This window comes from Cibotium barometz, chromosome 64, assembly GCF_041138505.1.
Source record: "Cibotium barometz isolate CiBa-2024 chromosome 64, ASM4113850v1, whole genome shotgun sequence".
Taxonomy (NCBI): Eukaryota; Viridiplantae; Streptophyta; class Polypodiopsida; order Cyatheales; family Cibotiaceae; genus Cibotium; species Cibotium barometz.
In genome coordinates, this window is record NC_141109.1 from 22,868,069 (window position 1) to 22,880,614 (window position 12,546).

Below are 12,546 nucleotides of genomic sequence, written 5' to 3' on the forward strand. Positions count from 1 at the left end.
ACTATTAGTTGTTCCAGTGTCCACCACATAAGCTCTCTTTACAAGAGTGCACATGTGTCTTTTCTTATTGCAATATACTTTTCTTCTCTTTGTTGTTATCTTAAATTTTTCTTAAGTTATGTTTTTAGAAAAGACTCTATAATAGGTGAGTTTTCTAAATTTACAACACAATTGTTTTAGAGATTACAAAAGTGCATTTTCAATGCCTATATATATATATATACATTTATGTTGAATCACAACGCACCTTGATTGAAAATTGGTAGCATAATAATGCTATAGGATATCAAAGGCATTTGGCATGGCTAAGTGCAAAGTTATTGTGATGTGTATGGAGGTTGGCTTGCTATAAAGGATTCTTTAGATGAAACCCTATATAGAGGAAACTTGTAGAGAGTCTCATTTTCTTATGTAACAGTAGGCTAGATATTAGCTTTGATGTTGATTAAACTAAGTTCTCCAACCAACCACAAGAAAACCATTAGAAATATGGCAACATTTACACTATAGGAAAAACTCTTTGTGGGTTTTGTGACTTAGACTGTGGGCCGGAGATGCTCATCAGTGATAGTTATTGCTTCACACTTAGCTTAGGAGATGCTCTTCTTGGATTAGTAAGAAGGCCTATTGTGGCTCTCTCTTTAACAAAAGTTACTGAGTATAAGACTACATGCTTAGCATCTTGTGAAGTATTATGGATCTTGGAGGATATGGGGATTACGCATGAGCAACCAATGGATTAGTAGGAAGGCCTATTGTGGCTTTGTCTTTAACGGAAGTTGCTGAGTATAAGGCTACATGCTTAGCGTCTTGTGAAGTATTATGACTCATATGGATCTTGGAGGATATGGGGATAGTGCATGAGCAACCAATGGTGTTGCATTATATAGTGCTTCATTATTGCACTAAGTATATTGAGATTAAATTTTTCTTTATGTGTGAGGTCATTATGTCTAAGGAGGTGCAGATCCTGATATACTACCCCCGATAGAGAAGCTACTAATATGTTCATTAATTCTCTTGGTAGGAATCAATTGGAGTGGCATCGATAATGGATTGGCATCGGGCTTCGCACTTATATGGTGTTTAGTGGGGTGGGGGGGTGTTAGACATCAATGTCCACCCTCACTTTATTTTTTAATGGGTTTAGTTAGCTCATGTTTTGAAAGGCCTCCATTATGAGGAGAAGCTATGGTTAAGAAACTTGACACATAGGCACTTGACGATGGCCTCTATAAACTACAGATAGGCTACAAAGGTAGGTGGGGATGGTTAACCAAAAAATGGGATACATTGGGGTAGGTAGACTTTACTCTGGACAACCTATCTTGATATTGCAGGGCCCAAACTAGGCCCAAGATAATGGTGCATGGATGTTGGAGATGGGATAATTGTGTGTAGCACTTTCTAGTAGAGCCAAGTCTACACTTTATGGATGGTGGCATCGATTATGATTGTAAACCTATGTGCTCTAGTCATGGCCGCCCCATGTCTCCACATTTTTATGGATACACTATAAGGCTTGTCACTATGTATTGACGCCCCTTACCTTATGGCCACACCCTTAGCAATTTCAATATCCATCTAAGCTCCCTTTAGGACTACGCATGTGTGGAATGTAGCCATCCTTGTATCTTGGCTTATTTCAATACTCTTCTTCTCTATGTAAAAGTTTACACCACCATTATGGATTAGATGAGACAAAAGTGTATTATTAATGCCCATAAATGCACATGTGTGTTCGATTAATACACATTGGTGCCTTGCCATGTCCACCACAATGCACGTGTTTTTGTTAAATACATTTTGTTTGGGGTTGGATTTAAACCTAGGATCCCATACAAAACTACTCGACATTCCCTTCTATTGGTCGTTGCTTGGGCCTAATTCTTTAAAAACCTATCTTTAAGAATCTCATTTTGTGCACACTAAAAGGCTAGCAAGTGGTTGAAGGCCCTATACATTTATCCTCCCCCCTCTCTTTTCAAGCCCCCCATTTTCTCTAATCAACTAGTTTCTTGTAGAAGCTTCAAGCGAGGGAACTCAATATAAAACTCAACTTGTAAAACACTATAATTATGAAACGTCAAGAAAAGATAAAACTAACCTACTTTCATACATGGTGAAATCTAAGTGGCCATCTCAACCAATAAGAAGCCATAAAATAAAAGCAAATATAATGAACATAATAACATGAAAAGTTCAATCACACCAGCATAAATAAACAAGGACTGTGTTTATTTTATTCCATATTGTGTGGTATTCAAGGTGACCCTTCGTAAAACACACTACCAATAATGGCACTATACATGTCTAACCCTTCTTTTGCCACATACCCTTCCCTTGTAATATGATACTCTTAAAACTCACTCTAATATAATCAAATACATTTGCTTATTCTTGCTAGTTGCTCATTTATCTAGATTCCAAGGGTGGTGGTATTAGGCTAACAAAGTAATCCAAGAGTGGTGTATAATGAGCTAATCCAATTGTTGAGAACCAATATGTTGAACCTTAGTGAGAGAGAGTGACCTCTTAAATGACAAAAATCCTCATTTACTATCACTAACATCATGGTTTGGAAGCCACCTTAAGGTTTATTGAATGGATGAACCCAAAATTATGGGCTTTTGATTCCGATAACCTCGATAGCTTCAATAGTTCAAACTCTTAGATGGAGGTTTCACATCCACCTTCTTACTTTTCTAATTTTTAGAAAAGAGCAAATGTTTCTACATAGGCCACTAGTATTCTTTTGTTCTTTAAGTGATAACTAGTATATTAGATGCCATGGAGGTTTCACATCCACCTTCTTACTTTTCTACTTTTTAGAGAAGAGCAAATGTTTCTACATAGGCCACTAGTATTCTTTTATTCTTTAAGTGATAACTAGTATATTGTGGCCTTTGATTCCGATAACCTCAGTAGCCTCAATAGTTCAAACTCTTAGATGGAGGTTTCACATCCATCTTCTTACTTTTCTACTTTTTAGAGAAGAGCAAATGTTTCTACATAGGCCACTAGTATTCTTTTGTTCTTTAAGTGATAACTAGTATATTAGGTGCCATGGTTCAAAATATAAACCTGGAGAGTGACAGCTTATGGGGACATTACATCATTAATTGTTAAGTTCGGTTTGATGGACCTAGTAGCCCTCATCCTACATGTCATATAGAATGTGTCTTCCTTTAGGGATGGAGTTGCAATCGCCTTATGTTAGGTTGTCTTCTTTGCTTTGAGCATTTTTTTAATGATGCATTGGGGATAGCATTGTATTTGATGAAATGTTTAAAAGCTCTTCCCCTTTTGCTTATTTCATTTTTGGTACTCTAGTGGAAGGAAAGGTTTACCTTTGGTTTTCGCATTCTAGTGGAAGAAAAAAGGTTTACCTTTCTGTTAGTTTTTCCCCAAGGGTTTTTTTCATTTGTTAGTGATAGTGGTGCAGCCACGTTTTTTTTTCCTTTGCTAGTGATAGTGATGTAGCCATGTGGTAGCCACCTTTGTTAGATGGATTATCATAAACATTAATGCATTTACTAAACTAAGTGGCCAATAACATGACAATTAGCATAGTGTCACCTTACCAGCACATAACTTTGTAATAATTACACATGTCAATAACCTTGTTTCCCATTAAGAGGACACTTTGAGAGAGAGAGAGAAGGTGGCAAGGGGGGGGACTACGTGTCTCGACATTTATGTTGCTTGTGTCATCGTAGGATAAAACCAAAACGAGACATTGTTGAACATGTCAATCTAGTTCCCTATCTTGGTTAAATATAGGTGAAGTATTTCTTGGGCGTGTAGGTGATTCTTACACACAAGGATTTTCATTATAACAATGAATGGATGATCTTTGTTGTAAGTTTGCATAAGAGAAAATACTTTTTAAAAGCTCGAAATGTTCAGAAGAGGTGCACTTAAAATCACAAAATTATAACAATGAATGGATGATCTTTGTTGTAAGTTTGCATAAGAGAAAATACTTTTTAAAAGCTCGAAATGTTCATTATAACAATGAATGGATGATCTTTGTTGTAAGTTTGCATAAGAGAAAATACTTTTTAAAAGCTCGAAATGTTCAGAAGAGGTGCACTTAAAATCACAAAATTTCTTGAAAAGGGAATTAAAATCAGTTATTGAATGCATGATTCAAACTTGTTGAATCCCCTTCAAAAATGCATGTTTGATATTAGTAGTTTCAAAGGGACTTGAAATCAACTATTAAATGCATGTTCGATATTAGTAGTTTCAAAGGACTTGAAATTAACTATTGAATGCATGTTCGATATTAGTAGTTTCAAAAAACGTAGTATTGTCATTAAGAAGTCGTTTTCATGTGAAATATTGGGATTTTGTGGACTGTATTTATTTTGAGAAGGCAAAATGGAGGTACCTTGAAAGTTGACTTGTGTGCTAAACAAGCAAACTTGGCTTGTGACATGTTAATGTCGATGCTAAAGCATTCAAACTTGTGCAACTTGGGCTATTGACTTATGAGGGTGCTAGGCAAATGGGGGCTTATCAAAATAGCAAGGAGGATAATCTTGTATTTCTAGCTGCATGTTGGGGTTGTTGGGGTGTTTTTTTCTGTGTGGGGTGGGGGTTGATTTTTGTTTAAGACAATAGCTTTGATGTAAAGTAGGCCAATGAAGCCAAGCTTATTATAATAGCTACAAGTTGGCTCTCACTAGTCTTTGACAGGGTTGACACCTCTCTCTCTCTTTTCGGCCCTCCCCCCTCTCTCTCTCCCCTGCTCTTTGTCCACCCCCCCTCCCCGCACTTTGCATTCTTTGATGACACGTGTCGAAAGAGACTTCAGTCTCCTTTATCTATTACATATATAAACCATGTACAACCAAGGCACAAGGAGAGGAGAGAAAAGAGAAATCTTGGATTTCAAAAAAAACAAGAGGAAAAAATCTCTTCGTTTGACTCTTTGTATTTCGGCTTCCATTCCTGCGTTTCGTTTCTTAATGTCTTTTACATAGCGCAACAAAGTGTGGGTTGAGTACTAGTAAAATCCATAGAGTAAGGGTTTGTAATCCAGTGATTAAAAGGGAAATGCTCCACCTTCACAATTAACAATGGAAGAAAATTAAGGGGAAAAGAATGGGGAGTATGTGGTAAGGATGCAATGGGGCAATCAGCCAATGGGAAGCACTATCCTATCCTCTATCCGTCACTTTATCCGAATCCGAGAACACCCCGTGTTGGGCGCCCAACTTCTCAACCTTACCACCCTCCTGTTTGCTCCACGCAGTAGCTGCATTCTCACCTCGCAGCTTGTACCTATGGCGTCTGCAGTATGCTCTTCCAGCAGCCTCACTGCCGTTGCTGCCGCTTCCAGGTGTGTTCTTCAGCGTGTCCAGTGTGCCTTTTCTTACCCTCCCTGCCTGGTTTTTTTTTTGTAATCTCATGTTTTGACGCCTTTGCAGCGTGGGCAAGACCTCTTTCTTGTCCGGCCGGGCCCTGCGAGTTGCCCCTGCGGCAGCTTCATTCGCCCCTAGCAAGAGGGCCCTCTCTGTCTCCGCTGCTGCCGCCTCTGAAAGGCCTCTGTGGTTCCCCGGCAGCACCCCACCCGCCTGGCTTGATGGAAGGTACCCCATTTTCCATCTGTGGGCTCAGTTCTTAATCTGGTTGTTACATCCCCTTTTTTACAATGTGGGGGCGTTTAATCATTATTAGTTTGCCTAGCATTTTTCTCTGCTAACGAGAACAATGGGTAATCTGTATAATACCCTAATGAGGGGTTCAGTGTAGTTGTAAGATGTGGGTAATCCAAGTCACACTGTTTTTAGGTGGAAAAAGATCTACAATGATAGGTTGAGAAGGTGCATTATGATGGCATAGTTAGGTTAGTTAATGTACACCATTATGGGGTGATTAGGTGGATCATGTGGTTGTAATCAGGTGGGGGTAATTACATGCCTAATGCATCTGCTTCTTGATGTACTTGATGCAGCCTTCCAGGGGACTTCGGCTTTGATCCTCTCGGATTGGGTAAGTTTTATCTGTTGTCATGATGGTTTGCATGATAACCTTGAAATCCTCACAGCTTGATTATCTTTCATGCTCCATTTAGGGCTACTGTTGCTGCCAAACAAGCACCTGTTACTTTACTCAAGAGGATCGTGTATAATTCTCTGGCATTGAATGTAGAGTTTCTTACCTATCATTATTTGCAGGCTCTGAGCCCGAATTGCTCAAGTGGTTTGTGCAATCAGAGATAGTGCACTGCAGGTGGGCCATGCTTGGCGCTGCTGGTATCTTCATCCCAGAGGCCCTAACAAAGGCAGGGATCCTCAATACCCCGTCCTGGTACACAGCAGGAGAGGCTGAGTACTTTGCAGATCCAACAACCCTTTTTGTGGTGGAACTCATTTTTCTAGGATGGGCAGAGGGTAGGAGATGGGCCGACATCATCACGCCGGGCTCTGTCAACACTGACCCCGTCTTTCCCAACAACAAGCTCACAGGGACAGATGTGGGGTACCCCGGGGGGTTCTGGTTTGACCCCTTGGGATGGGGCTCTGGATCACCTGAGAAGCTTAAGGAGCTTAGGACCAAGGAGATTAAGAATGGCAGGCTTGCTATGTTGGCCGTCATGGGAGCATGGTTCCAAGCCATCTACACTGGCACCGGGCCCATTGACAATCTGCTTGCCCACCTTTCAGACCCTGGTCACAATACCATCTTCTCGGTAAGGAAATTTTCTTTCCTCGATCTACATGTACATGCTACTGCTACTCAGTGGCCAACACTCTACATGGTACCATGCCTTTATCCTGAATGTTCTTTTTGTCTGCAAGGTTATATTGCATGTGCTTGTCATGTCAAGATCCATGTGAATTCCAAGTGCCATTTGACTTCCAAGGTTGTAGGGATGTAATGTGGAGTTAATATTTTGTTCCATCCCACTAATTTGCTGCTGTATGGTTAGTGCAGGCTTTTTTGTCGAAATGAGATCCTGAGTGGTTAACTGAAATGCAGAGCAATGTACTTCATCTACAATGCATGCTATGAAGAAAAGGTCTCTGTAGTAGATTTCAATCATGCTGAAAGGCTCGCTTGTTTTTTACTCCACATGTGTACAATGCCTCTCATTAAGTTCTATTCAGATTCTGCTTTGTTTCTTTGGACTTTCACATTCTGTGCTCAATTAAATTCCTCCATGGTCTACCTTTGCTTAGTTGGTTATGTCACTACTGAGGGCTTGAAAGACGAGTTCTACTGTTGCGAATTTTGGTTCTTCGAAAGCCAATAACTTCCTATCTTGGCTCATGAGCCAGAGTGATTTAAGTACAACTATCCTAATGAAGTGATGGTGGAAATTTTGGAAAATGCCATATAAGTGTTTCCAGTAATTGACAAATGAAAGAGGAGAGGTCTGAAACCTATCTACCGGGTGTGTTCAACATTCAATAGATGTAATAGACTATGATTCGAGTGAGGTATAATGGCGGTAAAACATTTTGAGAAATTATACGCTTCCCATTTAATGCAAATAGCAGTAATCTTGACCTTAAACAGGTCTTCTTTATCAAGTTTCCCAAGAAGATGGATCAGCTGGGAATTCAAATGTCAGAAGATATAAGTCTGTTTTGAATGTAGTTGGAAAGGTCTAATCTTGACTTTAAACAGGTCTTCTGTTATCAAGTAGCCCAAGAAAATAGATCAGCTGGGAATTCGAATGTCAAAAGATATAAATCTGTTCTGAATATATTTGGAAAGGTCTCCTCTTGTTGCTGAAAAACCTTCTGACTTCTGCCTAGCCTAGTAACGTATGTCTTCTAATCGCAATTTACATAAGTTTTCAAATTCTTACTTGTTTATATGCTGTTAAAAAACAGAATTTCTTAATATAACGAGGACATGGATGATCGCACTTTAAATACTAGATGATCGCACTTTAAATACTAGTTACCTAGTGGTATTGGTATAGTTAGAGACCATGTTTGATGGGTGTATGTCGTGAAGGTGTTAACAAAAAGTAGTGCCATGCTTTACAACTATATTGTGGTCAAAATGAATCAAGTAGACTATGCTAAACAACTTCACGAGGTTAAAGTGCAATAAGTGGTTTATACAATGGATATGCCATGTCAATTGAAAGTGTAACAAGTGGCAAGCTAGATGATGTGTATAATAATACTTTCATCGTAGTGAAACAAGAGATAAGTATGTTGTTTGTGTTTATTAATGTTACATATTGGGATTGTAGAGAAGGATAATTGATTGAAATAACTGATGTGTTTACGCTTGTGAGATAGGTGATGAGCCATGAGATTTTGTCTATCATTTTAGAATTTTATATTATTTTGTTGATTACATGTCAAGTATTTGTACGTAACATTTAAGCACGCTTGTGCGTGGCATTGCTAAATTCATAGCACATTAGTTAGAAGAATTTTGATTATTTGCACTCAGTGTGTGAACAAGTTCTAGTATTTGAGCTATTTTTATGAAAGTGAAAAAAGCAAGCCCAATTTTATATGTACAACTATTAATAGCTTCTTGGTATATTTATTGAATATAAATTTTAAAATACTTGTGTTGTGGAAGTGGAACTACACTCATGAGGAGAAAGATTGCATCCAATAGCGTCTTGATAGTGAAGTTGTTCTATTTTCTCTTGTTTTATGCTATGCTATGCTCTGTCATATGAATTTGATTCAAGTATATGTCTCAATCTTAGATATCTTTGTGAGTTTTAAATTATTCTTCAAGTACATAGGTCTTGTGACAGTGGTATGAGAGCTATGGGTACTTGCACTTGAAGAAAGCAAGAAGCTCTCAAAAGTCCAAAGAACTCTTGCACAAAGGCGGGATGCTTCATGGGAATAGAGAGATTGCCAACCTTTTTACCAAAACCACTTCTGCATGTTGAAAACCACTCTTTCAAAACCACTTCTGCATGTTGAAAACCACTCTTTTTCTCTCTAAAATCACTTTCTTCAATCTTCCACCTCTGAAAGATCAAGAAGCATGGTTGCAATCTGTAGCTGAAGAGTAACAATAACCTATTCTCAGAATTACTAAGGCCTTAAGCTGGACAATTTTGTGAAATTGAGAGCTCTCTTTCCACCATCTCCTTCTCAGGTTTATGCTAAATCACCCACAAGCTTTTAATTTATTTATTTATGTTCTTTAATTGGATTTTCTCTCTCCACACGGCTGTTGGCCGAACCGCATCTAATTCGCTGAGCTCCGTCTACAGTTCGAAAGTCGAACAGCAGCTCAAGCTCCCACCATAGTCACGCTGAAAGGATAGACACAAATTGGGTTTTTTTTTATATAAAAGGATCTTATCGTTTAATAAGCTTAAAGCCTTGAGCTTATATTGCTAAGAGAAAAAGAGGGAATTCTACTAAAGGTAAAATTTTCACTTTTCCTACAAATTGCATAGAGACATTATCAAGTGGATAAAGGCATTTTTTTCTTCGATAATTTTTTAACTTTTCTGAAGACCTCTTCAACGAGTTATTATTTGGAACTATTTTGGCATCAACGAATTATCTTCTACATGGGATGTATTTCTAGGATAATATTTTTGAGCTTTTGAAGATTACCGGAATCATAGCTTTTTGTTAAGAAGATTACAAACAATAGAACCTATTGAGAGGTTTGTTGACTCTTCATAAATATTCAACCTCCATATCCATGCTAACACTAATAGGAAATATAAGTGATTTTTCAAGCCAACTCTATGATCGAGAAAAAGCACCAAAAACTTTATTTTCTTTTCTCTCATGCACCACACTAAACCAGCAAAACATGCAAATAACAAAAAATACACTTACATATCCACATGAAAAAAAATATTTTCCATCTAATGAAAATAGAAGTGGTTTTTTTACATGAGAAAAATAGAAAATTTTAACTTTATAACCTAAACTATACTGATACCAACTAGCCCTTTTCCATGCTTTAAAAAACAACAAATATGCCAAAAGATGATCACTGTGAAAAACTAAGTTTTTCACTCTGGGTGAGAAAACCAACACTGGTTTTTTTACGTCAACAAATATTGCTCAGATATGTGTCCTAATGTATCTTAAAGTGTTCCACTTTGCATTTTTGAACTAAAAAGCATCGAAAAGCTTGTGCTCAATCACCATAAAAATTTGAGTTTTCCATGCTGTGAAAAACCAACCCTAGTTTTTCACACCATCCAAAAAATGCACAGATTATCAAAAACGTCTCTAGACACCAATGCTCAACTTAAAGATTTGTCAAAATTGGTGAAACCAACACATTTACATCATTGTGAAAAGCCTTGAGTTTTTGATATAATAAGAGAGAACCTTCACATCATGAAAAAATTAATTGCATCTGAATCTATCATTCTAGGTTATGCATGAAAAACATTTGACCGTTTGACACTAAAACTTTATGAAGGGTCAGCTTCCTCTGTATCTTAAACTCTTACTTAAGTGAGTAGCAAGACAAAGCCTCATCTTGCTATATAGATCTAAGAAAAAGCAAGCATGGCTTGTTGGCTCCTCCTACCAGCCTACTGTTTATATGGCTGGCCTGATTTACTTTTCTAACAAGATGGGTGTCCCAAAAACAATATGAGTCCCTAGATCCATTCACTTTGGATGAAGAAGAGTCCACACCGAACAAGATGAAGTGGAGAATACAGAGGAAAGAAGTGGAGAAAAGGTTACATTTCCACTTCTCCCTGGAATCAAGATATGAAGCAAGAAGCACTCTAACAGCTAGTTGCTCTTATTGTCAACACACACAAGTAATACTTGGTGCCCAAATAGCAAAAGAGAAGGTTAAAAAGTAAATAATGAAGAAGACGCCCCGATAACCAAAAAAAAAGTGACGTACACAAAAGAGGATGTTATTGATGACATTCCACCACCTCTGACTTCTACCAAAATGCAATAACATGGATTGGAGGTGACTAAAGTAGTCAACCAACAACAAAGGGCTAAAAGAGATCACCTTATCACCCAGAAGCACCACAAATAATCAAAGCACATCAAGAGCCAAATCAAGGGTAAATAAACATATGTGATGCGCTAAGTGCAGGCATATGCCCATAGATGTGGCTGTAGTCATTAGTGAAGACCTATAGATGTGGCTGTAGTCATCAATTTGAAGAAATCTATATGCCTTTAAGTGTGCCCATGACATTGCCACTAACAAAAAGTATGTAAACAACAATATAGTGTCCATGGATGTATTTTTCGGTACACCTTTAAGTTTGCCATTGCCTTTGCCAAGTATATAGCGTATGGAGGCTAATTAAGAAGCAGAAAGCATGTTGCAAGATTTAATTGATAAGAAGCACAAAGCATATTGCAAGCATTTCCATTGATAAGTTGACCATGGGAAATGTCTAGCTCACAACCCATGTACACTCATTGTGTTCATCAACTGAGGCCATTGCTTGTACCTCAGCAAACATGATTGTGAGACAAATGACTGAGAGGAGGCCAAAATAGTAAATTTATTGAACTTATCTTATAAAGGGTTAAGAAAAAAGGTAAACGTCCACCTAAAAAGTTAATTCATCCGACAAGAGATATGACAAGTTACTAGCAACTTGGTCCACTTGAGAGGCACGAGTCTGATGAGGAAATGGTTGTGCATCTGCAACAACAACTAGCACAAAAGGTAAAGCCACCACAAGAGTGGATAGCAATGAAAGAATGAACAAGCTCATTGAAAGAGCATCCACACTTGCTGCCTTGCTAGAAAACCACCAGGATGCTGTCACCCATCTTAAGGATCACAAATGCAAGATACTCATGTAGATGCCATTAAGGCCTAGAACAAGCTTGCTAGAGTAAAAGAAAAAAGGCAAGCATCCACCTAGCAAGCTGATTCATCGAACAAGAGATATGATGCGTTACTAGTAGCTTGGGCCACTTTAAAGGCACTAGCCTCATTAGAAAATGGTTATACATCAGCAACAACATCTAGCACAAAAGGCAAAGCCACCATAAGTAGTGGGTGCCAATGAAAGAAAGAATTGGCTCATTAAAAGAGCGTCTACACTTGCTGCCTTGCTAGAAACTCCTAGGGGACCTCCACAAACTCTATCCCTCTTCTTTTCATCGCAAACACTCTCTCTTCTTCAATATAACATTGACATTGATAAGGATCTAAGAGCCGATGAGATATAGCCTTAATAAGGTAAAATATTAAGAGATATGCCGATCCTACTTTTATAATTTTTATATTCCATGCATATATATCACCAAAAGAAACGAGTTGGTTCATTGCAAAAAACATTGGTAATTTTTCATGTTGTGAAAAACTAAAGTGGTTTTTTAAATTACAAAGTTGTTGGAAATAGGGTTGTAGGAATGTGCACACACACACACACACACACAATGGAGAAGCTCAAGGGAGCACAAAATGAGATGATAGATAGATAATGAATGTGTGATGTACAAAGATGATAAGTATACCCCAAGATGGGTGTATACTAGCACAGGGAAAAAACTTCCTGAAGAGGGAAAAAGTGCCCCGGCTAGTCCTAGTGTATTCACACACATAACTACCAAATATGGCTACAAATCC

At 38.2% G+C, this 12,546-nt stretch overlaps 1 protein-coding gene across 1 annotated transcript; it reads left to right on the forward strand.

Annotated features, from left to right (window-relative positions):
* Nucleotides 1–5,158: 5,158 nt before the first annotated feature.
* On the forward strand, nucleotides 5,159–7,148 carry LOC147603431 (photosystem I chlorophyll a/b-binding protein 2, chloroplastic-like). Its single transcript, XM_086796934.1, has 5 exons — nucleotides 5,159–5,350; nucleotides 5,439–5,600; nucleotides 5,966–6,003; nucleotides 6,189–6,703; nucleotides 6,949–7,148. Exons 1-5 carry the CDS (start codon nucleotides 5,295–5,297, stop codon nucleotides 6,964–6,966), a joined length of 789 nt encoding a protein of 262 aa, XP_086653060.1. The 5' UTR covers nucleotides 5,159–5,294; the 3' UTR covers nucleotides 6,967–7,148.
* Nucleotides 7,149–12,546: the final 5,398 nt, after the last annotated feature.